The sequence below is a fragment of the Archocentrus centrarchus genome, chromosome 17, assembly GCF_007364275.1.
Source record: "Archocentrus centrarchus isolate MPI-CPG fArcCen1 chromosome 17, fArcCen1, whole genome shotgun sequence".
NCBI classification, from domain to species: Eukaryota; Metazoa; Chordata; class Actinopteri; order Cichliformes; family Cichlidae; genus Archocentrus; species Archocentrus centrarchus.
Window position 1 is genome coordinate 22,966,984 of NC_044362.1, and position 26,199 is coordinate 22,993,182.

Here is a 26,199-nt window from a genome sequence, read left to right on the forward strand (position 1 = left end):
CTGACCCAGCTGTCTTAGCTAATTATAGGCCAATCTCCAACCTTCCTTTTCTCTCAAAGATTCTTGAAAGAGTAGTTGTAAACCAGCTAACTGATCATCTGCAGAGGAACGGTTTATTTGAAGAGTTTCAGTCAGGTTTCAGAATTCATCACAGTACAGAAACAGCATTAGTGAAGGTTACAAATGATCTTCTTACAGCCTCTGACAGTGGACTCATCTCTGTTCTTGTCCTGTTGGACCTCAGTGCAGCTTTTGATACTGTTGACCATAACATTTTATTACAGAGATTAGAGCTTGCTATAGGTATTAAAGGTACTGCACTGCAGTGGTTTGAATCATATTTATCTCATAGACTCCAATTTGTTCATGTAAATGGGGAGTCTTCTTCACACACTAAGGTTAATTATGGAGTTCCACAGGGTTCTGTGCTAGGACCAATTTTATTTACATTATATATGCTTCCCTTAGGCAGTATTATTAGAAAGCACTGCATCAATTTTCATTGTTATGCAGGTGATACTCAGCTTTACCTATCAATGAAGCCAGATGACACACATCAATTAGTTAAACTGCAGGAATGTCTTAAAGATATTAAGGCCTGGATGACCTCTAATTTCCTGCTTCTAAATTCAGATAAAAATGAAATTCTTGTACTTGGCCCCACAAATCTTAGAAACATGGTGTCTAACCAGATACTTACTCTGGATGGCATTACTTTGGCCTCCAGTAACACTGTGAGAAATCTTGGAGTCATTTCTGACCAGGATATGTCCTTCAATGCACATATTAAACAAATATGTAGGACCGCTTTTTTGCATTTGTGCAATATTTCTAAAATTAGAAACATCCTTTCTCAGAGTGATGCTGAAAAGCTCATTCATGCATTTATTACTTCTAGGGTGGACTATTGTAATTCATTATTATCAGGCTGTCCTAAAAGCTCCCTGAAAAGCCTTCAGCTGATCCAAAATGCTGCAGCTAGAGTACTGACAGGGACTAGAAAGAGAGAGCAGATTTCTCCCATATTGGCTTCTCTTCATTGGCTCCCTGTTAAATCTAGAATAGAATTTAAAATCCTTCTCCTCACCTACAAGGTCTTTAATAATCAGGCACCATCTTATCTCAAAGACCTCATAGTACCATATCACCCCAACAGAGCACTTTGCTCTCAGATTGCTGACTTACTTGTGGTTCCTCGGATACTTAAGAGTATAATGGGAGGCAGAGCCTTCAGCTTTCAGGCCCCTCTTCTGTGGAACCAGCTCCCAGCTTGGATTCGGGAGACAGACACCCTCTCTATTTTTAAGATTAGGCTTAAAACTTTCCTTTTTGATCAAGCTTATAGTTAGGGCTGGATCAGGTGACCCTGAACCATCCCTTAGTTATGTTGCTATAGGCCTAGGCTGCTGGGGGCTTCCCATAATGCACTGTTTCTTTTCATTCACCTTATTTACTTTGTTTATACTCCACTCTGCATTTAATCATTAATTGTTATTAATCTCTGGCTCTCTTCCACAGCATGTCTTTTTTTCCTCTCCCCTCAGCCCAACCGGTCGCGGCAGATGACTGCCCCTCCCTGAGCCTGGTTCTGCTGGAGGTTTCTTTCTGTTAAAAGGGAGTTTTTCCTTCCCACTGTCACCAAGTGCTGCTCATAGAGGGTCATTTTTACTGTTGGGTTTTCTCTGTTTTATTGTAGGGTCTTTACCTGCAAAACAAAGAGCCTTGAGGCGACTGTTTGTTGTGATTTGGTGCTATATAAATAAAATTGAATTGAATTGAATTATGTATTGTTTTATTTTTCTATATTCACAAAATATGACAGATTCAATCTATCTCCACTGTTATAACACATATTTGGTTGAACATGATTCTACCGTATTGTGTCAAATAAACCATGTTGAGCATTTACTGCCAGTAACTTCTCAAAGTTTCATAACATACTGAAAAATCATATTGGCCATGCAAATGAGCCTGGAAATTATATGCTGATTAAATTGTCAGTATCCTTTTCTGCTGCATTTTCTACCAGTATATTGGTGTCAGCTAGTTCAGGCTGCGACACCATGCTGCTGAAGAAGAGCGGGTTATTGAAGGTGTTACACACGGGTAACTGATGATCAAATTTCTTGAAGAAGATGATGGCAGTGACTGCTACCACTGCAGTTCCCACAATGACTAGTGCAACTGCCATACCTATGTGAACACGTTGATGATCAGGTAATCCAATTTCTGTACAGATTGAAAAAGTGGATAGTAATCAGCTAAAAGACCTTTGTAACAATTTAAAATAAAGTCAGTAAGTAAAGGAGGTGTTACTTACTAGCTGATGGTGATGGTTTTGGTAGTAATACTAGAAAAGAAAGAAGGGAGGTGCAATCAAATACGTTGTTTCAAAGTAAAAATAAATCATTCAAGCCCCCCACCCCCCACCCCAAAAAAAGGACTATTTTACCTTTGTGTGTCTTGCAAATGTAAGGTCTGATATTCCACAATCGACTAGCCTTCCATGTCCCATCTAATGTATTAATCTCTCCTCTGTGACTCCTTATGCCAGTAACAGGTTGGCCTTCACCCCAGTTAGTGTAATCCATGACTGTTTTATCCAACCAGAGCCACTCCTCTGCAGGCAAACAGACAAATAATTGATTTTTTCACACTATAGCCTACAAAGTTGCCATACTTTGTGAAGAATAAAATGAACTACAGCCAAAACAATTAGTTAAAAACAGATTATTTTGAATAAGCCAAGATAAAGAATCACCTTTGTGAAATTTTTCAAACAGGCCAATCCAGAAGGATGAGTAGCTGTCTTGAAAAATTCTCAGTTTACTTTTTATAAATTCTTGCTCAGAGGAATCTTCAATGCTAACAAGCATTCCGCCTTAACAGAACAAATCAATTGTTAATGAAAACTACAGAATTTTATTACCTAAAAATATCTTTCCCATAAATTACCTACCATGTTCCACACAACTAGAAGCTGCTTCTGACCATGATTTGTGCTCTGTGATAAAACTATAACAATAACCCCTGAATGGCAGCCAGAAATAATTCTGGTTTCTGATTGTCTGTGAGTCTTGAGGGCAAACTCCTGGAAAATGACTTGACTCTGTTGGTTGTATATCTGTGAATACGAGAATATCAGTTGGATCGACGAATTAAATTTTTTATTTGAAATATTGTGTAACATCAAAAATCATAGACATAATTGCCTGTGATTAGTAATTTACATTTCAGAGCAGTGATTCAAGCATAAATGCAACAGACATGCCAATTATTACAGGGCAATAGGGTATCTATTAATCACTGTTTGGTCGTACCTGTAGACTTCATGCAAACACTCTCTAGTGTCTCATTGCAGTGAGCAGTTTTCCATTTTCCATCCACGTCCATGTATACACAAGTTCGGTCTCTGCTTGGTTCATTTTTACCCCATCGACTAAATGTTAAGTGCCAGCCATCAACATATCTGAAAGTACCATTGGTCTGATAGCAAAGATGAATGAAAATGCAGTTACCAGTATTATTCAGCTTTCAAGAAAATCTAATACATTAGCCACCTTAGTAAGCACAGCTGCATGGCTGGTCTGTCAGGAAGCCCTTTTTTTCTGTACTGAAATATAGTAACACATACTAAACACAAGATACATTTCCATTATTTATATTTTTCCTTCTTTGTGTCCCCATGCAGGAAGGTATGTTTTCTGCTTTCCTTTGTCTACATACATGAACAGGTATTTACAAACGTAATAACATTAACATCTGTTCTAAGCTGTAAAATAAATATTGATTATTACACTGTTTGTCCCATAATTTGGTCAAAGTAACAAATTAATACTGGTTGTTGGCACCATCTCAGACCCAACTACTGTTGTGCCCAATCAGCTGAAAACCATCCAAAAAATACCAGTATAGCTATCCATCAACGACTACTGGATTTTCATTATTACAGATTATTTTGTTGGGTAAAAGCTTCCTTGGAACAATTTACTGTACCAATAAGTAATCTTTGGAATTTTTACTGGGGTCAGAAGTTGCAAACTGGTTAGACATATTATTCAGCACTGTATGTTTTTAGAGGTTTTCAAAAGTGTACCTTCACTTTGTTTAATCCGATCCATAGAGGAGCCTTGAGATTCATTGCCAACATCTCAACATAAGCTTGTGTCCACTCATTTCGCAGGCTAGCTAGGTTGGCACCATCACTTTCACAGTACTTCTTGGCTTTATCCCAATTCATTTGTTCAGGAACAACCTTAATTGAGTCACTAAGTATTTTGATGTAGTTAGTAGAAGTTGTTGGTTCTGGAGAGTCTGGGAGAGCTGGGTCTGTTTAGAATGAGAATAGAAACAATTTTTTTTTTCACATTACAAAAACAACTTTACAACAATCTAAAATGTTATTATAGCTATTGGTAATGCTGACTCAAACTCCTGGTCATTGGAAGACATTAATTATAAGACTGGAAAGTCAAAGTAAATTATTAAAGATGCTTTAGAATAACTAGAGTCTGATGGAGCTGCAGTTGAAGTTGCGTGTTCATCTGGCCTGGGGTAGAAATTAACTCACCAACTTTTTGGTGACAGACAAAACCATGGCTGTCATTGCATGACTTCTGAATCCATTTCCCAATACCTAGTACAGGCTCGGTATTGATCACAAAACAGTCCTTCTGTGGAAACTGTGGAGTTTGATCAACAGAGAATGATGATATGAAGAGATACAAGGTACTTAATGGCTGATATAGCACCTTCTTATTTACTGTCTGTGATCCTCAGAGCAAATTATAGTGAGGAACACATTTTTCATAATTTTGTCTCTGTACAGCACCACAGTAGATTTTTATTTTAAACAACAAAATGTGATTGAAGTGTAGACTTTCAGCTTTAAATCACCAGGCCCTGATATGATTCACACCTACTGGCTAAAGAAGCTAAATGCACTCCACGAGTGCCTGGCAGCACAAATGAATGGCTGACTGAAGGCTGGACGGTCCTGATCCCCAAGAACCCCCAGAAGGAACCAGTCCCATCCAACTACCGGCTCATAACCTGCCTCCTGTCAGGCGTCATAGCAGCTAAGATAAGTAGGCATGTGGCACAATACATGAGCATCAAAACACAATATTACTTGTTAAAAAGTAGGGAAATGACTATGTTTACATTTTTGGAAAAAGGCAGTTTGTTCTCTCAATAATAACCTCACCATTGCCTGTCAAATGAAATTGCTGAACTTTACCATATGAGCCAGATTAAAAAAAATGTCCAGGTGGATTTAGAAGGATTTAGAAGGTTTTGCATCTGAATTCTTCATATATAGATAGATAGATGGATAAACAGATAAACAGCAGTTCTGGTATTGTGACATAATGTAAATTAATGTGACATACAGTAAAGTGGCATTTCATTTTACATTTAACATTTAAAAACGACTTACCTTTTGGCCATAAAGGAAAAAACGTTGCTGCAATGTAAACCCAGAAATTTGAAATGTTTATAAATGCAAGAAAGTATGGTCACAGACAACTGAAATGCACCTGACCTTTCATAATAGTAAATATCGACAAAGACATTAAGTTATTATTATTAGAGATTTATTTAAAAATTACCCAATTCCAGTTGATATATGAAATTGGTTGCCCATCAGTCCAGTAATGCTTATAAAGACCAATCCATAGGTCTGTCTTGGGTGCATCAGCCATTTGAGACAACAAAAACACTGAAAATGTAGATAAAGATTCATGATTCACATATTTTCATGGAGATAAAAGTGTAGGCCAGTACCAATTCTAACTTGGTCTGTCAAAAACTGCACAACAGTAATAAGCGGTACAGGCCTGTACAAGCAGTAATAAGCTTTATCCTGGTCGGTGTTTACATCCCACCTCAGGCAAACACGAGTCATTCACTACAGACTCTAGCTGAACAAATAACTGGACTGGAACTGAAACACCCAGACTCACTTTTTATAATACTTGGGGATTTTAACAAAGCAAAATTAAACTGTGAACTGCCAAAATATAAACAGCATATTAATATTCCTACCAGGGAAAATAATACATTGGATCACCGCTATACAGTACTTAAAAACTCATATCGCTCTGTTCCCCGGGCAGCTTTGGGACATTCTGATCACTGCCTGGTTCATCTCATTCCAACATACAGGCAAAAGCTAAAATCTGCAAAGCCTGTTGTCAAAACTGTGAAGAAATGGACCAGGGAGGTGAAACAAGAACTGCAGGACTGTTTTGACTGTACTGATTAGAGTGTCTTTGAAGCTGCTACTGAAAATCTGGACGAACTGACGGACACTGTGACATCCTACATCAGTTTTTGTGAAGATATGTGTGTGCCAACCAAGACCTTTCGCACATACAGTAACAATAAACCATGGTTCAGCGCCAAGTTAAAACAGCTTTGTCAGAATAAGGATGACGCCTATAGAAGTGGGGACAGAGACCTGTACAAGCAGGCCAGGAACACACTGACTAAAGAGATCAGATGGGCGAAAAGAACATACACAGAGAAACTAAGGTGCCGTTTACACGAAGCCGTTTTCACTGGAAACGGTGTCGTTTTGATGCGTTTCAGCCTTTCGTTTACACGATGGCATTTCAGAAACGATCCGCGGTTACACGAGGACATGTGAAACGATGAAAACGATGAAAACGATATAGTTCCCATGCCAGGCCACAAGTTGGCATTGGTTTTCTCTTTGCAAAGTTTGTTTATGCAAGACGCGCATGCGTGGAGTGACACAGTAGGTAGTGCGGCAAATTGTTCATTACTTACAAAACGGCCAATGTGAGAGGTTTTGTGTGGACTGACGATGAGGTTGGATCGCTGGTGCACACAACGCTGAATTACAAAACAGTAAAAACACAAGAAAAGCATAAGAAGCACTCGTGAATCCGCGAGTACTGTTTATCAATTTGCGCATGCGCGAAAAACTGTGGCCGTCGCAACCATAGTGCGCATGTGCGAGTTTTCAAATCACCCCGGTTTCAAGTGTTTACACGAGAACGCAAGCCGGTGCGTTTCTGAAACGCTCCACTCTGGACCCCGTTTCCGAAACACATCGTTTTCACTCTGTTGTTGTGTAAACGCAAGGCCGAAACGCATCAAAATGACGCCGTTTCAAAATGAAAACGGTCTCATGTAAACAGCACCTAAAAAACAGGTTCTCAGCCAACGACCCGGCATCAGTGTGGAAAGGCCTTAAAGTCATCACAAACTACAAGAGTCCACCACCCCCTACTGAAGCAAACAAAGACCTGGCTGATGATCTCAACAGCTACTATTGTAGGTTTGAGAGAGACAAGTCTATATCTCCCACTCACTCCAGCCAGACAACTGCCCTTTTCACACCCTTACTCTCTCTCCCTGATCAAACTATTATCAGTCAATCTACTGGAATGACAATACATGAAAAGGAGGTGAGCCAGCTTTTCAGGAGACAAAAGATCAGGAAGGCACCAGGCCCAGACGGTGTCTCCCCCTCCTGCCTCAAAACCTGTGCTGACCAGTTGGCTCCGGTCTTCATGCAGATCTTCAACAAATCCTTAGAACTGTGTGAAGTCCCCTCCTGCTTCAAAAAATCCACCATCATTCCAGTACCCAAGAAACCCTCCATCACAGGACTAAATGACTACAGGCCTGTCGCGCTGACGTCTGTAGTAATGAAGTCCTTTGAACGTCTGGTGTTGGCTCACCTGAAGAATGTCACAGGGCTTCTGCTGGACCCCCTGCAGTTTGCCTACCGAGCAAACAGGTCAGTGGATGATGCTGTTAACATGGGACTGCACTACATTCTACAACACCTTGACAGCCCAGGGACATATGCTAATTGACTTCAGCTCTGCGTTTAACACCATAAAACCCGATATCCTCTCCTCCAAACTCTCTCAGCTCACCGTACCTCCTGCCATCTGTCAGTGGATCACCAGCTTCCTGACAGACAGAACACAGCAAGTGAGGCTGGGGGAAATCACTTCAGATACACTGTCAATCAGCACTGGAGCTCCACAAGGATGTGTCCTGTCCCCACTGCTCTTCTCCCTCTACACCAACGACTGCACATCGACAGACCCGACAGTTAAACTCGTTAAGTTTGCGGATGACACAACAGTCATCGGACTCATACACGATGGTGACGAGTCTGCATATTGGCAGGAGGTTGAACGGCTGGTGCTCTGGTGCAGTCAGAACAACCTGGAGTTAAACACACTTAAGACTGTGGAGATGACAGTGGACTTCAGAAGACACCCCTCATCCATGATTCCCCTCACTAAAACCAACAGCCCTGTGACGAATGTGGAAACCTTCAAGTTTCTGGGAACCACCATCTCTCAGGACCTGAAATGGGAGCTCAACATCAGCTCCATCCTCAAAAAGGCCCAACGGAGGATGTACTTTCTGCGCCAACTGAGGAATTACGGTCTGCCACAGGAGCTGTTGAGGCAGTTCTACTCCGCGGTTATTGAACCGGTCTTGTGCTCTTCTATTACAATCTGGTTTGGAGCAGCAACAAAACAAGACAGGAATAGACTGCAGAGAACTATCATTGGTGCTCCTCTGCCCAATCTTCAGGACTTGTTCACTTCTAGAACCAGGAAACGGGCAAAGAAAATCATCTCAGACTCCTCACACCCTGGACACACTTTATTTCAGCTCCTTCCCTCAAGCAGAAGATACAGATCACTGTACACAAAAACCACCAGACACTCAAACAGTTTCCTTCCTCATGCCATCACACTCATTAACAGCTGATCAGTAACATTGATCTCTACACAACTGCCTAAATGTTACAAACTTTGTTGTTACACTACAATGCGCACTACACTTTATTTTATTTTATTATTTATTAGATTTTGGATATTGTATAATTCTTAAATTACACTGCACCTTCCCTTCCCAGACCTGTATTGGATATTGTGTATTGTATATTGTGTATTGTATATTGTATAGCATTTAAATTAAATTATAGGACACTGTATAATACTAGAGAGACACTATCAACCGGAGCCAAATTCCTTGTGTGTGTAAACATACTTGGCCAAAATAAACCTGATTCTGATTCTGATTCTGAAGCAGCATTCAGAGTTAACATCAGTTATATAGTGTGCATAACTCTTCAAGGGATGGCAAAGTATGGCTTGTTCAGAACTAAACAGCTGTTGGCTTTGTGAGCTGTCACTGTAGTACCATACTTGGACCTGACCACACAAGTGGAAAAGAAGTTCACAAGATCTAAATACTTTTTTTTGATTTATGTGAAGTGAAACAAACCTTCTGCATGTCTTGAAGAAATAGAGGCCAAGTTTCCTCCCATTTGTTTACATTTTTCCCTCGCTCCATGCCATGTTAAATTCTGATTGTTAAAAATGCTGTAACACTAAAAGAGACATGAAAAAAAATCAATATTGAGTGTTGCAAACACAGTTTTACCTACATCCCATCAATAAAATTTGATAAAAAAAAAAGATTAAAATACATTAAAAGATATCTGACCTTAGAGTTAAATTTTTTCCAAGGGTGTTTGCATCCACCTTTTGGAGGCACTGTAGGTGCAACAGTGGTGTTTGCAGGTGGAGAGCTGCTGCGTTTACAAATGGACATGTACTCATGCCCACAGTTAAAATCATGCCAGAATCCTGCAAACCATTCCAGTATGTTAAAATAAACACATAAGCCACACCAATCACTTACATTGCACCACAGATGAATTAAAGTACTGATCTTTTTAAAAAAAAGAAAGTAAAAAATGGATGAGATCAGTTTTCATATTTCAAAAGCTAACTTTAACCCATTTACTGGTGCTTTTCCTAAATTAACCAAGATTAAAATGGTAAGGGTTAAAGTTTTTATGCTTTGTTACAACTGTTGTGTGTATGTATTTCACAGAAGGTGAATATTATTTCAGTATACTCACCATTATGATATGTCATGGCAGCACAGTTCTCATCAAAGTTATGGAAGTCAGGCTGATTTTCGTCCCACTTTTGAAACAACACTTGAGAACCATCCATCCACCTTAATGTAACATAAAAATGTAGTTAAAATGTCAGTAAAAACACAATGATTTACTGATTTAAGTCTAAATAAATAAATAAACTCTAAATAAATAAATAAACTTGAGGAAGATAGCAAAGAGGAATAGATCCTACTAAACTTTACAGATAATAATTTAATCTAAATTACATTAAATTAATCACAAATAGAAATGCAAATAGATCAGCAATTACATTTAGATCCAAGTATTTGGACAGTGACACAGCTTTTTTGTATTTTTGCCTCTATACTACCACAGTAGATTTTAAATCAATCAAGATATGACTGAATAAAATTGAGATTTGTATACCTATACATCTAACACACTGTCCTGTACTAAGTATTTTCTATTTTGAACTTGGTGTTATATAAATTTAATGTTATCATCTAACACTGGCAGTAAATTCATACTCACTGAAATGTTCCATCGAAATCTACAGTTAGACCAATCCAGCAATGTCTATAACCTCTTGATATCTGTACAAAAACATGGTGACACAGTAACACCATCCATAGTTTCAGTTTGTGCATTTGTACCTTAATTACTCATTGCATTGGTAAATCTTGTATAAATGCCATTGCTCACCTGTTTCCATAAAAATATCGCTTCTGCTTCACTGTTGATATACACCAGGTCACCATGCCTCTGTTTGCAGAAGCTACGAGCTTCCTCCATGGCCATCGCATCTCTGTTAATGTAATACTGAGCCCCTTGCCATTCTAACCAGCCATCAGAGGTTATGTTATACTCTGAAAAATTAATAAGAAATGTTCATTATTGTTTTGTTTTTAGAAACATCAGCTGCCATTCTTTATTTTGGATTTGTTGTTGATTTACATAAAGAAGCTTATTACGTGCGTTCTCATCGTAATATGAAAAACAAAGCAATACACAAAAATGCTATTTGGCCTACAGAGATTTGCCATTAACAAAATCAGCATTCATGAGACATCAGCGTCTGTGCCAGCATATTTTGCATAATGGTCACAGCCTGGCATCTCCAACAAAAATTGCTGCTGCACTGTTAACATTCATACAAAGATGCTGTCTGTCTATGCAGTCAAATTCTTCAGCATACTAGTGAACTCACTGGGGGTGACAGGGCTTGGTGGTTGCTTTGGGGTGACTCCTGTAAAGAAATAGAAACACAATAGAGTTTTGAGTTGCTAGTGACCACTTCCGCCTGTGAGAATGCATGAGGCAGACAACAATAAACTTCTGGTCACTGAACTTTAACAAAATGTTACAAAAGAACTGTATAATCATCAGTATGCTTTACCTGCATAAATCTGACAAATCCAGTGATTGTATTTCTCACAATGCACAGTGTTCCAAGACTGAGTTTCCCTCCAATGTTTTTCAATTTCAACACATGATTCAGCATTGTTTTTATTGTTTGGTTCTCCATCACTCCACTGTTGGAAATTTACCTTTACACAAAAACAAAATTATTATTATTATTAGCTATTGTAGTACCAACGGCAGTAGTCGTATTAATAATGTTAATAATCAGCAGCAGCAGCATTGTCATCATTCAGGCTACATAAGCCATTGTAGAGAGTTAAAAACTGTAAACTCACTGGGGATCCATCACTCCATATGTAACCTGTGTCTGGGTCTGGGGCATTGAGTCCAATCCAGAATTGTGTCAACCTATAATGGACACATTTTATTTAATTCTGAAAGACTTTCGAAAAAAAGTATTTGCCTAGTATTTAATTTTTTTGTTGAGGCATGTTTTATTAATTTTCTATTAACTATAGACTACCAAGTTTTTCTACTAGTGATTATGCTTATAATTTGATCTTTATTCTGATAAAACAGAACTAACTGGTTAAGAATGGCAATGATCTATGAATGGCACTAATGTCTGACTTAGACTGGAGGTGTCCTTTACAGAAGATTTTTATCTTAAGTAGCAATAATTTTGTAGAGCAGATAATACTGTACCATTGAGCTTGCTTTAATGATGGATCAACATTGCCGTGAATGCTGACTAGGTCTCCTCCGATGGCTCTGCAGTAATCTCTAGCCTCGTACCAGGTCATTTTGTTTTCAGAAAACATCTTAAACAAAATGTAAGAAATTTAACTGTGATGTAAGGGTTTGGGAGTGTTTGGTACCACATTGAAAGCCACATGTAGTGTTTTTTTTATGTTAGCCTTACAATCAGCAGAATAATGTTATCCCTTTAGAACAGGGATCTCAGATGGAAAGTGAACAGATAAACAGTGGCTTTAAAATAGTGGCAGAGTCACTTGTGCAGAAATGATCAATGATCAATAATAAAAAAGGAAAGTATAGCAAATGGTCACGTGTCACAGATACTACTGAATTTATGGAACACTGAAAATAAAATGAACATATTTTTCCTGTACTCTAGATTTTTTTGATGTGAGTTGGCCAGTTTTGAAACTAGCTGCATTTTCTGCCAACCAAAAAGCATCTGATGTTACCGTTCAGCTGAGAGGAATACCATACATATTTACATCCCATACAGTAATCACCAGCACAAGCCTCCTGTCATGTGCAGATGCATACATTGTTTTGCAGAGTAATGCAGTTGGCAGGTCTAGTTTGGCAGGAATTAAATCATACCTACACGAAACTGATCACAACAAGGTTTGTGGACTTTTTTCCCTTTGATGCTTTGAGCAGCACAAAGCATTGAGTTTTGAGAATCTTTCTGAATAAAAGCACTGCAGACTATATGTTTAGCAACTCTTAAGTCAGTGTTACCCAGACATTTTCTAAATCAATTTACTCTTGTAATTAAACCAGCTACAATATATCATTTGCCATTACCTTCAACCAGGGGGAGCTCAGGGTAAACTTGCTTTGTTCATAATGCTATTACACTGCTCCTCTTGGTAACTTTAGAGTACACATGCTATTATCATTCATGAAGGTGTCTGAAATGCCAGCAGATTTCTTGAGTCTATGAAAAGCGGAGACTGTAGAGTACTTCAGTCATACTGTACCTTATAACAGCTGTGTCTCCCTTGCATCTTAGTCCAGCCATCTGCACAGCTGAGAGTGGGAGTGGTTGGTGGAGCGGGGGTTAAAACTGCCCCCTCTGCCAGGTGTTTGCAGATGTATTTTTCCTTATTGGTACAAGGTAACACATCCCAAAGGCCTGCATGACTCCCCGTTGCCACAGCAACACAACCCTGTTTGTGTCCTTGTATTAACATAAGAAATGATCAGCTGTCATTTGTGAAGCCACTTTCAAATACATCTTACATGTTCATATTTCTAATACCTGGCATATGAGTGTTCCAATGAGTAAATGTCACAGAGCCATTGTTGGTCCACATAAAATATTCTATGTATTTCCGGTTTGAGAGACCTATCCAGAAGTGTTTCTCTGGTCTCAGTCCCACCAAGCTTACAAGGAAAACATTATCCACCCTGGAAACATTTGTACAAGTCAGACTGCAGGTAACTGACAGCTTAGGTATAAGGCAAATATATTTTATAATATAATTTTAGGAGTCATAATAAATATTTTTACCCAGCTGGAACATCAGCTAAGTGGGAGTTTGAGCTCTTGCAGTCAAGGTTTGCTTCATCAAATGTCTTTGTCTCAGTTCCTACAAAGTAGCAGTGGTATCCATGTCTTTTCCAGCCCTGGAAAGAGTTGCCGAGAAACAACAGTAGGAAAAATATTTTAGCTTGTTTTTTTATTTCCAGTTTTCACTGGAAATTTTTTTTTTTCAGAAAAATGCAATGACTAAACAAGGTAATCTCCTAATCAAGTGAATCTGCCTGTTTATTTTTACTATAAACAGCAACCAAATACGATATATTTCATTAGTCATAATATCTTATAAGTATGCTTCTTTACAAGATATTTCTTGGACCCCATGTGTCTTTAAGCTGCATACCAGATTGAAGTAGCTTTAGGCATTGTACCATATACCATATATATATAATTTGCTTTAATATTTAGATGTCACCAATCTTTCCTAAAATGAAACTAATTAGTGTTCACATTTGAGCCAACCAGGCACAGACATTCTTTGGAAAATATATGAAAAGTTCACACACAGTTTTGCAGCCTGCATTCAGCTCCACTTCTTCTCCAGAGTGCTCAGAGTCACTCATCTTCATGCAGATAAAGCCATGTTTCTCCTTACAGACTCGGTCAGCCCAGTTTCCATTCTGAAAGAAAGAAAGAAAGAAAGAAAGAAAGAAAGAAAGAAAGAAAGAAAGAAAGAAAGAAAGAAAGAAAGAAAGAAAGAAAGAAAGAAAGAAAGAAAGAAAGAAAGAAAGAAAGAAAACTGAAATTACAAACAGATAGGCACACTACAGTGCAAAACATCAAAGACAGGTCTGATAGTCTTTAAGGGGTTTTCCTGGCTCATAATTCCTGGCATGCCCAGTCTTCTTTAATAGTGTACAGTATATGCATGTTCCTGTTATTTCTGAATAATAAAAATATCCATTATGTTTGTGTAAATTCTTAATCACCCAGCCTTTCTCATATGTTTAGGTTGAGGGGACTGTGAGAGCATGGCTAAACCTTTAGTTTTTATGTCTTGAGGTAGGCCATTGTATATTTAATTTATTGACTTCTGTTGAAGCCATCCCCTTTTCATCTTCCATTAATTGGTCATAACAGTGCTCCATCCCTTCAACAGGAGATAAATCTGAATTTAATTTGATTTAATTTTCCTTCCTGGCAATCCTACAGTACAAGCAGTTTTCACAGAAGTTGTTCTTTTTTTCATGTTTATTATGTTGAAACAAGACAGGGGCTATATGGAAATATAATGCGCTTCACCATAATGTTTTTAGTTGATGATAACAAAGAATAGACTAAGCTAGAAAGAAAAGGGCCCAGAGCAAAAAGCTCTTTTATTCAGCTCAAGCAGTTTTCCATATACTGTGACTAAAATGTGTATGTACTTTTAAGGAACGTGTGGTACACAGCCAAACAGTTTTGCTGTATAAAACTCATCATCATCATCATCATCATCATCATCATCATCATCAGTAATGACTCCCACATTAGACGGTGCACCTTACCTCCCCCTTGATGAGAACACAGTCTTCTTGGTCAGAGGTGACAGTTGGTTCGTGAGGCCCCCAGCTAGTGTACCTCACATCAGAATGATCAGCCCAGACAAACATTTTCTTTGTCTTCCTATAATTCAGTCCAATCCAGAGTTCATCAGTAGGTGCTAAGACAGAAAATAAAATGAATTTGTTGTATAATATCCTTGATGCAGTCTGCTCATTTCCAATGCTACTTTTTGCATTTAAGTTTTAGACCATTGCCAACTATTGTGTGCCAGAACTGCTGGACTTATAAACAAACTTTGTCACATGTGAGATGTGCAGCAGTACAGGGATCAGAAAGCAACAGAAAGTGAACGCTTATGAAGAGATAAACATAAAACCTAGTTTTGTGCCAAAAACAGCAGGATTCCCAAAACTAATGACTGGAAAATGGCCATTATCCTAAGGAGGAAATCTGCCTGTTAGCACAGAAATGGCTGTTAATGCTGGTCAGAAGGGTTGTTCATGTTTATATTATGTTCAAATATTTATCAAGCTCCGTGTTTGGTGTGTGTTTAGCTTTTTAGTGTGATATTGAACGCAACTTAGACATTTGAAAAATTAAGGAGAGAAGGTAGATAACTTTTTTTTGTGGCTTAATTGCAAGCTGATAAGTTCCTTGAAATTTAACAATTAACATAATTTTAACTTTCAGTTGCAGGGAGTGAAGTCAGATGGTTCAATGTTCAACCACCTGACTTCAGTTTTTGCAGTTAAACAGGAGCTCAAAAAAAATGAACAAGAGAGACGTGCAAAATCTTGCATGAAGATGGCGCCAAAGGTACAAAAATGGTGCTCAAAAGTTTTTAGTACTATACCATATCCAAGTTGAGAGACGATGAAGCTTTGGTCCTCCACATTATGAATGCTTACTAGGTCTCCTCCTTCTTTACGGCAAGCTTTCTGAGCATCAGACCATGTTTTTGTCTTAGTGCGATTAAGGTAAAAGCAGTGGCCATTGTAAGGAATCCAGGGCGCTGAACAAAATCCTGTCTCAGTAGCTGATTATAAGAAGAACAAAAGGAAGAAGATCAAAGAAACTGGGTCATCAATATCATGCAATTTTTAAAGACAACATAAAAATGCTTTGGTTTTGTGAGAAGAGAAGAGAAGAGAAGAGAAGAGAAGAGAAGAGAAGAGAAGAGAAGAGAAGAGAAGAGAAGAGAAGAGAAGAGAAGAGAAGAGAAGAGAAGAGAAGAGAAGAGAAGAGAAGAGAAGAGAAGAGAAGAGAAGAGAAGAGAAGAGTTTATTCTTTACCTTCAGTAGGCAGAGTCAAAGGTCCTTTACTGTAGCAGATGTAACCCAGTTTCTTATTGCACTTTGAACTTTGCCAAGAATACTGCACAGCACCATCAATAATTCCACACGTATGTCCTGGATTAGAAACTGGATGTCCTAAAGTACCATAATGGTAAAAATTAAATATGACAGATTCTTGTCACTTATGAGATGTGTCTCAGCATCTTTCTGCTCACAAGATTCACAAGATATTTAGAAGCCTGGTGTGTATTATGTATAAGCATTTTATTTTAAATTTTAGTCTATCTATCTTAGATAGACAAACATGCACACACTGGAAATGTACTCAGAGACAGTATATCTTACTGTTATCAGAATCACAAACTACTGAAATTCAAAAAAAAACTTACCTGAATCCCAGTTCAGATATGAGTAAGGGTTCCCATTAGACCACTTCCAGACATAATCTGAATCCAGGAAGGTCAATCCAATCCAAAGTTTGTACTCCTGTCCCCTACCTGCCCCTAATATTGCTGTCAGTAGTGTTCAGTATACACAGAAAACAAAGTTACTAAATGTAATACTCAAAACATGATCAGCAACTGGAGCACTGTGTACAGTTTTTCCAATGAATTGCAATCCACAGTAACTTGAATATTTAAAATTTGCATTTTTAAAAACTATTATTCAAACCCTCACAGCTTAAATGCATCCCCCTTTTTCAGTACATTCAATATAGAGACTTGTCACCTCACCTGAAACATAAGCCTGCTCCTCAGGATTCCTGATACTGAGCAGGGTGGCACTCTGCTGTCTGCAGCTGGCGTCAGCCTGATCCCATGTCAGTGCTGACTGTGTGTTGAGCTGATAAGCTGCTCCTGTTGTAGGGTGTTTGTTCCAGTTTTCTTTGGCTGTCACATAAAAACAGTGAAAGGCATTTAGAAGTATTATACTAAAATATACCTCAAGGTTCTCCTAAACATTTAAATTTAAATATCACCACAATTTTAAAGCTGGGGTGGTTCTGATTATAGGTTATTATTCTGAAAACATTTATTATTTATTGTAAAATTGTTTTTTTGTTTAGATTTTTAAACAAATGGTTCCTACAGGCAGTACTTACAGTTAGTTGGGCAGTAACCCCAGAGTTCATGTTCATATTTTGTTTCAACCGGACACCAACTACGCTGCTGTGGGGAGTCGAGGGTAATGCAGTTCGAATACCAGTTGCCTTTGTAAAAGAAAGGAAACATGCAAGGCCTCCCAGCTGCATTTCCTTCAATGGTGTACAATTCTGAAGGACCAGAACAAGGAAAAATTAAAAGAAAAGCAAGTATAGATTGAGCAGGTTAAGCGAACTTGAACATTCTGTAATCATATGACTCACTATCTTTGCATTGCAACTATTTTGAAACTAAATGTGAAAATCTGCCAATTTATAATCCTACTTCTGAACTTTGCCCTATATAAAAATAATCATGAATTACTTAAACAAACTACAACATATTATTTCTTTCATTTACCTGTATATGTTCTCGTGCAAGCGCCACCTGAAGTCCCGGAAACTGTGAGGTGGTTATTGGGTCCTACTCTTTCTGAGAGCACAGCCATGTTATCTGTAGTGAACTTAATGTAAAGCTCCTGACTTTTGAGAGCGAGCACCGTTTCATTCTTACATTCCCACTTTTGGAGCTCACTGGTTTCATCGCAATCATAGAGGTTTACTTCACTGCCCACAGTTTTCCCCTGGACACCCAGGCACTTGTTCCTATCCAGAACCAAAAGTCGATCACCAGATGTCCAGCGGATATGATAACAGGAGTTAACTGTTTTTCCCAAACAAAAACCAGTGGCCCTGTTTTTTAGTTCAAATGGTGAATCTGTAGAGACAAATTGAGAAACAGCAGAAAATCTTTTCACACTTGTCACACTTGCTTCAACTGTCTTGATTGTTTTATATTTATAATAGAAATCTACTACGACAGCAGTTCTTATCTCAAAATTGAATTGTAAAAAAAAAAAAAGCATTACTTACATTATAGTAAGAAATATAAACAATAAAGAGCACAACAATCTTACATATAGTTAATATAGGCAGGTCAGTTGTCATGCATGATGCTCTATGAAAGCCTGAAGAAAAAAAATTAATTAAACAGTTGGATTACCGTACCATCTAAAGTGAAACAGTGAAAATTTTGGATCAGGAGAGCAAAGACTGCGCACAGTATCCTCATTGTTGCTGTGTCTAACAGTTTGATCTGTATTTCTTGCAGTGGACTGAAGAAACAAAGCAGGTGAATAATTGTCACCCATCAATCTTTATACCCTGTTGCCCTCCCTCGTCATGACAAGTGAGGTTACATTTGTCTTCTTTTACAAGAAATAGGTGGGGCAAGCACAGCTGGCTGTTTCCTAGTGTACCTAAAAAATTACCACGAATCATAAACATTATAACTGTATGTTTATAGAGAATATAAGATTTTTGTTGATACCACTTTTTTCACATACCTTTTTCAGCATTTGACTTCTGACAAATAGGGAGTTCATTTACCAGAATCCTGATGTTTCCAACCTATAAACTTTTGCTGTGATCAGTGTTAAATGTCAGTAGCACCAGTCTCACACTTATTAATTTGTATTTTTGCTTGGTTTGACAGTAGTGTGCATAAAATAATTTATCTGCAGTGCAACAGGTTGATAATGACTTATGCACTGTGATCAGATGTCACCCTGTGGTAGTGTGGATGAATAACCTTGAAACTCCTTGACTGAAATATGAAGTAAAATATTAAAGTTAAAAACTTCATAAAAAAAAAGTGTAAGTAAACTCTCTAATGTGATGGATGGAAACTCACTGGAAACATATTCTTGGCATCACATTGTGGTGTACAGTGTTACCCCCACCAACTTGTATTTCACATAAAACACAAGAGTTTGTTATGTAGACATCTGGGCTAGACAGCCAGATGAAGCTAGGATAGGCTTTATCAACTAGGTGTTTCTGGAGTGATTTTTTTTTAAACCAGAAAAGGGTTTAACTTTAAAGTTAAGGTTCATCTCTAGTATTTAGTCTTTTTATTAAAAATCCTGACACAGAGATTCAAGATGTGGTTTAAGTGAGGTTTGATATGATTCACATGAGTTCTGGAGAACAGAAGCTATGACTGGTAAGACTAAGTATAGTGTATTAAATGCAAAAACAAAGCTTTCATCATGCTGACTGTCAGATGTTGCAATACAACATTATGAAATTCTTTCAAAAATTCTTAGTGTATATGATGTGACTGCCAATGACTTCTGACTAAATCAAAGCCCAACAGACAACCCCCACCTTTCCTGACAGCATTTTCAGGAAAGGGGAAAGACATTCTCAAAAAACAGCAGAAAACTTTAAGGCCCAGGTACTCCCATTTCCTCCCACAGTCCAAAGGCATGCAGTTGGTGGAGCTGAATTAAAAAGCTGCAGCTAGAGTACTGACAGGGACTAGAAAGAAAGAGCATATTTCTCTCATATTGGCTTCTCTTCATTGGCTCCCTGTTAAATCTAGAATAGAATTTAAAATCCTTCTCCTCACATACAAGTTCTTGAATAATTAGACCCATCTTATATCAAAAACCTTATAGTACCATATCAACAAAATAGAGCACTTCACTCTCAGACCAAATGCTTGCTCATAGGGGGTCATTGTGACTGCCTTGAGGCAACTGTTTGTTGTGATTTGGCACTATACAAATAAAATTGAATTGAATTGAATCATAATACCTAATGGGATTCAGGGTGCCATTGCCTAGCCTGTAGAGGTTTGTGCATCCCTCCGTAGATATGCCTCCCGAGACCAACACTAACCTACCACCAAACCAGTAATCCTGAACAGTGTATTATGACGTAATTTTCTCCACAGCTTCTCCAGACCATTTAGTGTCTGTCACATGTTCTCAGGATGAACCTTTCATATGTGAAAAGTACAGGGTCTCAGTGGTGGACCTACCAATTCTGGCATTCTATAGCAAATGCAAATTGGGCTCCACAGTAAGCATAGGGCCTACTAGAGGACATTGAGCCTTCAAGCCACTCTCAGGAATTTTGTTTCTCATCCTGTTCCTCCTTACACAAAGGAGCAAATGCCAATTCTGCTGATCGGATAAGGACCTCTTACGGCCCTATCCAGCTCTCCTAGACTAACTAGAGTACCTGTCTCCAGGAATCTCCTTCCTAAACTGTGCAAAAAAAAAACAAAAAATGCAAACCTTCTAGCAATGGAAGTATTGATGTGCCATCCTGGTGAAACTGGACTACCTGTGCAACCTCTGAAAAATAGTCAGAAAAGATTAGGAATGAAAAAAATGTCTGGCCTCCAGCTGTAAAACCATTCCTGTTTTGGGGTTGTCTCATTGTTGCCCCTCTAGTGCTCCTGTTGTTAATTCCAAAGCAAGTGAAACTGATTAACACACCCTCTGCTACTTAAATGACCAGAAAAGGTTTTTTTTTTTAGCTGTATATGTTGTGTAGCCCCATTAAGTTTATCTGAATCTCTGCAACAGAGGTGGAGCAAAGTTAGCATGACCCACTGAGCTGCAATGGTCCCATAATCAGAAAATACAGCAAATTGAAATATACCAGCATTGAGCTTTAATCCTGTATGTCAATACAGTATGCCATGGTTCAAAACTGCATCTCTGGTTTTCTGTCATAATAAACACAATTGTATGTCATGAAAATTAATACAGCAAATAATGCATTCAAAAAAGACAAAAAAAACTTTTCAATGAGTTTGATAATAAAATATTGAATCTAGAATTAGGCATGTGACATTTAAATATTCCATCTTCGAATAGTGTTTGTCATGTAAAATTAAGAAAGTGAAAATGGACTGGTTTTGGACTAGACAAAGTCTTTGCCTTCTGTACCTTTCAAATGGGTCACCATGTTTAAGTGGGTGAACTACTGTAACAGCACAGCGAAACTGTTTGAAACACCTAAGGTGTTCAAAACTCAGTGCAAGAAAATGGCTGTTTTACTTTTGTTTAAACAAAGTAAGAGTACTTTTATGTTCTTTTTGGCTATTCTATCCTCTTCTGATCGTAAATGATGTACCAAGCACTCTGTCTTCAGAGTTGACAATAAATAGAATGACTTGGCCCAGTGAGTAACAGTTATTCAGAAAGAGGAAGCTAGTACTACTTTTGACTTATACTGTGGGGAAAAGACTATCAAGACTCTACTGTCACACAAAAGTTTTGATCCCTCTGTCTTTTTTTTCCCCCTCTGACTGAATTGGTAGAATTGTTAGAATTCATTTAAACTGGTTGGTTTCCTGGCTCTTAAGCATAGTCCAAAAATTTTCAATAGGGTTGAGACCAGGGCTCTGGGATGTTATCCTGCTTTATTCATTCCAAAGCCTGTTTTTGTGTGTATTTCCCTGTTGAAACACCCAGTTATGTCTCGGTTTCCGCTGTCCATCTACATTTTGCTAGGTACCAGTACCACTGGCAGCAAAACATCCCCAGAGCATGATGCTATTAATGTCATGCTTGACAGTCAGTACAGTGTTCTTAAGTTTGAACTTCACCTTCTGCATACCTCATGCCACTGTGGCCAAATAGCTCCATCTTTGTTGTGTCTGACCAAGCATTTCTCCAGAAGCCATTTGGCTTGTCCATTTAGAGAGCTGCAAATTTCAGTTGAGCTTGAAGCAGTTGATTTTGGAGCAGAGGCTTTTTTTTGTTTGTTTGTTTTTTTGGTTGGCACCCTCCCAAAATATAGCCCCTGGACTAAGAAAAGACAATCACTCCTGTTTTATCTCAATTACACTGGCTTTCTGTGACATTTTAAATACACTTAAAAATTGTATTATATCTTTGTAGCCCCTTAACTGGCAAGGGCCCGGTGACGGGCCGTTTGTAGTCCCTTTTATATGGCAGGCTAGACCCTCCCATTTTTATTGACACGTCATTCGGCCAATCATGTAACTGGCTGCACCAAATCACCTGACAAAGCTACGTGACGCCCTCTGAGTATTATTGGCTCTGGGAAACCCATTTCTTAACATGATTGGCCGAATGAGGTGTCAGTCAAAATGGGCGGGTCTAGCCTGCCATAAAAATGCACTTCATTCGGCCGGCGGACCAGACGCAGCCAGTTAATAGGCTATGAAATGGGTTGTTCAGAGCCAATAATAACCAGAGGGTGTTATGTAGTTTTTGTCAGGTGATTTTTTTGCTGCCAGCCTTTCATGAATTAGCTCCACAATATATAACAAATATTTGAACTCCAGATTTTGCCTCCAGGTCACTGAGGTCTTCCTCTCACAACATCATTCAGTGTACCCTTCGTGCCTAACAAATCAAGGCAGCTGAGTCTTTGCAGCTGAGCCTTGCCATACTACTTCAGGGATAACTAGGAGAACAGAGTTGATAGGCTCATGGTTGCAGTTAGGCTTGTGCCATCAGAGTTCTTGAGGTCACAAATAGAGGTGCAGTGCTATATGTCTGAGTAGTGGCGCACAAGAGTCACATATGGCCCCGTGTACACACAGATGTTTGAGTTGTCATTTATTTAAGGCTATTTCAGCATATTAGTAAGCTTACATTTGTCAGCCTACTGAGTAAAACTGATCAAGATGTCAGACCCAATTTAAGAACATAAAGTCATCTATATTACATCAGATACTATATCCAGATATTGTTTACAGCTGACTCACCTCCCTGGATGTGTCTTCTCTCTCTTTTTCATTCTTCCCTCAGGGCTTCTCTCTCTCTCTCTCTCTCTCTCTCTCACTCTCTCTCTCTCTAACTTTGAGGCCATCTCTCTCCCTCCTCACTCTGATTAATTTTAAGCTGGCGTGTTAGCACTGTTGCCTCATAGCAAGAAGGTTCACGTCCACTTTGGCCCAAACCTTTCTGTGTGGAGTTTGCATGTTCTTCCCGTGTTTCTATAGGTTTTCTCCGGTTTCCTCCCACAGTTTAAAGACATGCACTTGTTGGGTTAGGTTAATTGGTGATTCTAAATTTCCCATAGGTGTGAATGGTTGTCTCTTTCTCCATGTTAGCCCTGCTGGTGACCTGTACAGGGTGTACCTTGCCTCTTGCCCTGCCAGGCTCCAGTGACCCTGAAAAGGATAAGTGGAAGAAAAAGGATATCCCCAGATCTTAATGATTAAGGTAAGATCTAATGTTCACATTAGTTCATCCCTCTACCAAGGCTGTTTGGACAGTAATCTATCAATGGGAACCAAGTTTCATTATATTTGTACCAAGTTGCCTTTAATTGGCTGCAAGTGGCTGCCATATTGGATCACACCCACAGCAACGTGAATGAACAGCTGCACCTTTTTATGAAGCTATTTTTCCCTGCCTGAAAGTGATTTATTTAACCTGAAAGTCACCCATTTGTTCATACAATTTTTGAACAGTTTCTCTTATAAAAGCCTTGTGTTACAATATAGTGAAACTTGAGTATAAAGTGATAAACTATTTAATATGCAATCTCAATATATATATTTTTCACACATGCCAAATTTGGATGCTTTTATCACATAGATTACAATTACAATTTTAATATCTGTGTAGAATATCTAACATGGTTATGATTTTACAAGTAGTTGCCTTCCACTGTAAGAGGGGCCAAAGGTTAAAATTAATAGAATCTCTTGTCATCTGAGTCCATGGATGAATCTGAAGAAGGCAACGCCGACTGACAGCATAAGAATAAAAGATCCTTGTAAGGGTGCTTTATGATCAGATAAGGATGATGATGATTCAGCTATTTACATGTCAATTAAGGCTGATGGCTGAAAGAAAACAGACAAAGGTATCTGACATTCCTGTATCCCATAATCTAAATTCTAATCAGTATGGATGAAAATTCAAATCAGCCAATGAAACAGTAACAGAATAGAGATACATCAATAGACAACACCTTTACATGTAATTATTACAAATTCAAGCAAGTAAAAGCAGTAAATGATGGACATGGTGAGTTAATTATATAGTATATAAAGATGATTATGTTTTATTATAAACTTCAGCAGTTCAATCAAGAGAGAAAACAAAAAGAGATATGCAAATTCAGAGTTCATGAGAGATGATAAAAATAAGATGCTGAAGTACACATAAGCAAAACTGAAGCAAATAAATGAAGGAGAAAAAAAACGCTGTGCTGTCTCTGTATTGTTCTGTGTTTACTTTCCCAGGCAACAGCTACTAGCAGATGACAGCATGGTGGAAGCTGCTAGTAGCAGCAGCAGCATGCTGTCATCTGCTACTAGCAGATGACAGCATGGTGGAAGCTGTTAGTAGCAGCAGCAGCATGCTGTCATCTGCTACTAGCAGATGACAGCATGGTGGAAGCTGTTAGCGATGTGTCAGCAGTTTAGTGATGTTTCACACTGATACATCAATCCTCATCAGGTGGAAGTAACAGCAGGATGCTCTCATACACATGAAGAATGATTGCTGGACTCTTCAACAGAGTGAGGACTGGTTTAGTCACCTCGTGGTGCATTAATAATACACTTTAATAATAATAATTATTAATAATAATTAAAGTGTCAGCATTTGTGCCAGTGTATCAATAATTATTTCAACAGAGGAAGTGATACAATATATATTGTCATATTCATCATTTCTATTGTGCCATTGATTAATTTTTCAACAACTGAGCAGCTGCTTAGAAAATAATAATAATTTTCGTGAATGCATCAGTTGTATTGAATACCATATGTGCATAAAATGGCAAGAAATGGGAAAAATGCCCAATCTCACCTGTATGTGTAATGTACAAATATGCAGGCTTCAGACTATGCAGCTCCTTCCACTTTGGAAAACATAAATTTCACTGTGGCATTAGGTGAAATCTTTAAACACTTTACTTTACTCCCACATCAGCACAGCAATATGCAAAAACTCACTTCCATCTTGCAACACCCTACCAACCTTTAGGAAGTCTCACCAATGTACCAAAAAAATCTAGTAAGTTAGCAATTTGCTGGAGAGAAAAGCAAACAAAAAATAAAAAATTTAGAACACATATAAATGTGTTCTAAATGTTTTTACTTTTACTGACATATTGTTTCCCACTTAAAGAATAAGTATTTTGCAAGGTGCTGAGTTTGTCTACAGTATAAAATTAGACTGACATACACACATTGTCACACATTAATTGATGTTATAAACTAGTAATGCTGTGATAGATGCAAGTAGTCAAAGGATGTCTTGTGAGGTTAGAAGAGAGAACACTGTGTACATCTTGAATGTGGCAACACAGTATCCTGTTTTGGGATGGAGGCAGTCAGATGTTTGTTCTTAAATTCTTCCTAAATGTCTCTCAGAGCATTTTCAGTTCCCCTTTTGTTTTCCTCCTTTCTGCCACAACAATGTGCTAATATAAGAACCTTTGCTACCACAGTGAGAAAGGCCCTGATGTACAGATTTATTATTATATATGATACTGTGAAGAGCTGAATAAGGAAAAGACAACATGACTGACAAAGCCAAAAACATTTCTATAATATTTTGAGACAGCAAATTTTGCTGTGGCACTGGAACAATCATTGCTGTTTTACAAAACTCAAATATGTCAGGGAGTTTATTTTAAAATTCCTATAATAAGATTAATGCTACATACTGTTAATCTGAAGTGCCATCAGTGTCTCTCCTAGCACCTATTCCTTGTCTCTAATATGCAGATTTAATAATGGTTTGAACAGCACAAATCTGGCAGCATCTTATACATCTAAGATACTGCCATTTATTTATTAGTGGCCATTGGATATCATTCAGTGTCTCGATTCTAAGTTGGTCGTGGATCGGAGAGTTTGTGGTTGTCTGTTTTTCTTTGTTAGGAT

The 26,199-nt window shown here is 38.2% G+C and overlaps 1 protein-coding gene across 1 annotated transcript; it reads right to left on the reverse strand.

Moving 5' to 3' along the window:
* Positions 1-1,978: 1,978 nt before the first annotated feature.
* On the reverse strand, positions 1,979-18,588 carry LOC115795289 (macrophage mannose receptor 1-like). Its single transcript, XM_030751100.1, has 30 exons — positions 18,525-18,588; positions 17,878-18,234; positions 17,478-17,648; positions 17,110-17,265; positions 16,765-16,887; positions 16,373-16,510; positions 15,934-16,116; positions 15,083-15,237; positions 14,102-14,215; positions 13,566-13,681; positions 13,314-13,462; positions 13,033-13,232; positions 12,002-12,117; positions 11,632-11,704; positions 11,331-11,481; positions 11,142-11,180; positions 10,637-10,800; positions 10,466-10,527; positions 9,932-10,032; positions 9,511-9,653; positions 9,289-9,394; positions 5,610-5,719; positions 4,571-4,682; positions 4,097-4,329; positions 3,321-3,486; positions 2,960-3,124; positions 2,762-2,881; positions 2,453-2,620; positions 2,321-2,350; positions 1,979-2,229 (listed from the first exon to the last, which is right to left on the reverse strand). The coding sequence occupies exons 1-30, from the start codon at positions 18,586-18,588 to the stop codon at positions 1,979-1,981; spliced, it is 4,236 nt and encodes a 1,411-aa protein (XP_030606960.1).
* Between the last annotated feature and the right edge of the window lie 7,611 nt (positions 18,589-26,199).

Bases quoted from the DNA above. Each gene is read 5' to 3' on its own strand.
- LOC115795289 (XM_030751100.1), bottom strand. From the start codon at position 18,588: ATGAGGATACTGTGCGCAGTCTTTGCTCTCCTGATCCAAAATTTTCAC. The intron at 16,511-16,764 runs GTAAGTTTTTTT...ATGGTACTTTAG, and splicing joins ATATCTGAACTGGGATTCAG to GACATCCAGTTTCTAATCCA. The intron at 10,528-10,636 runs GTGAGCAATGGC...GTTTTTGTACAG, and splicing joins CGATATTTTTATGGAAACAG to ATATCAAGAGGTTATAGACA.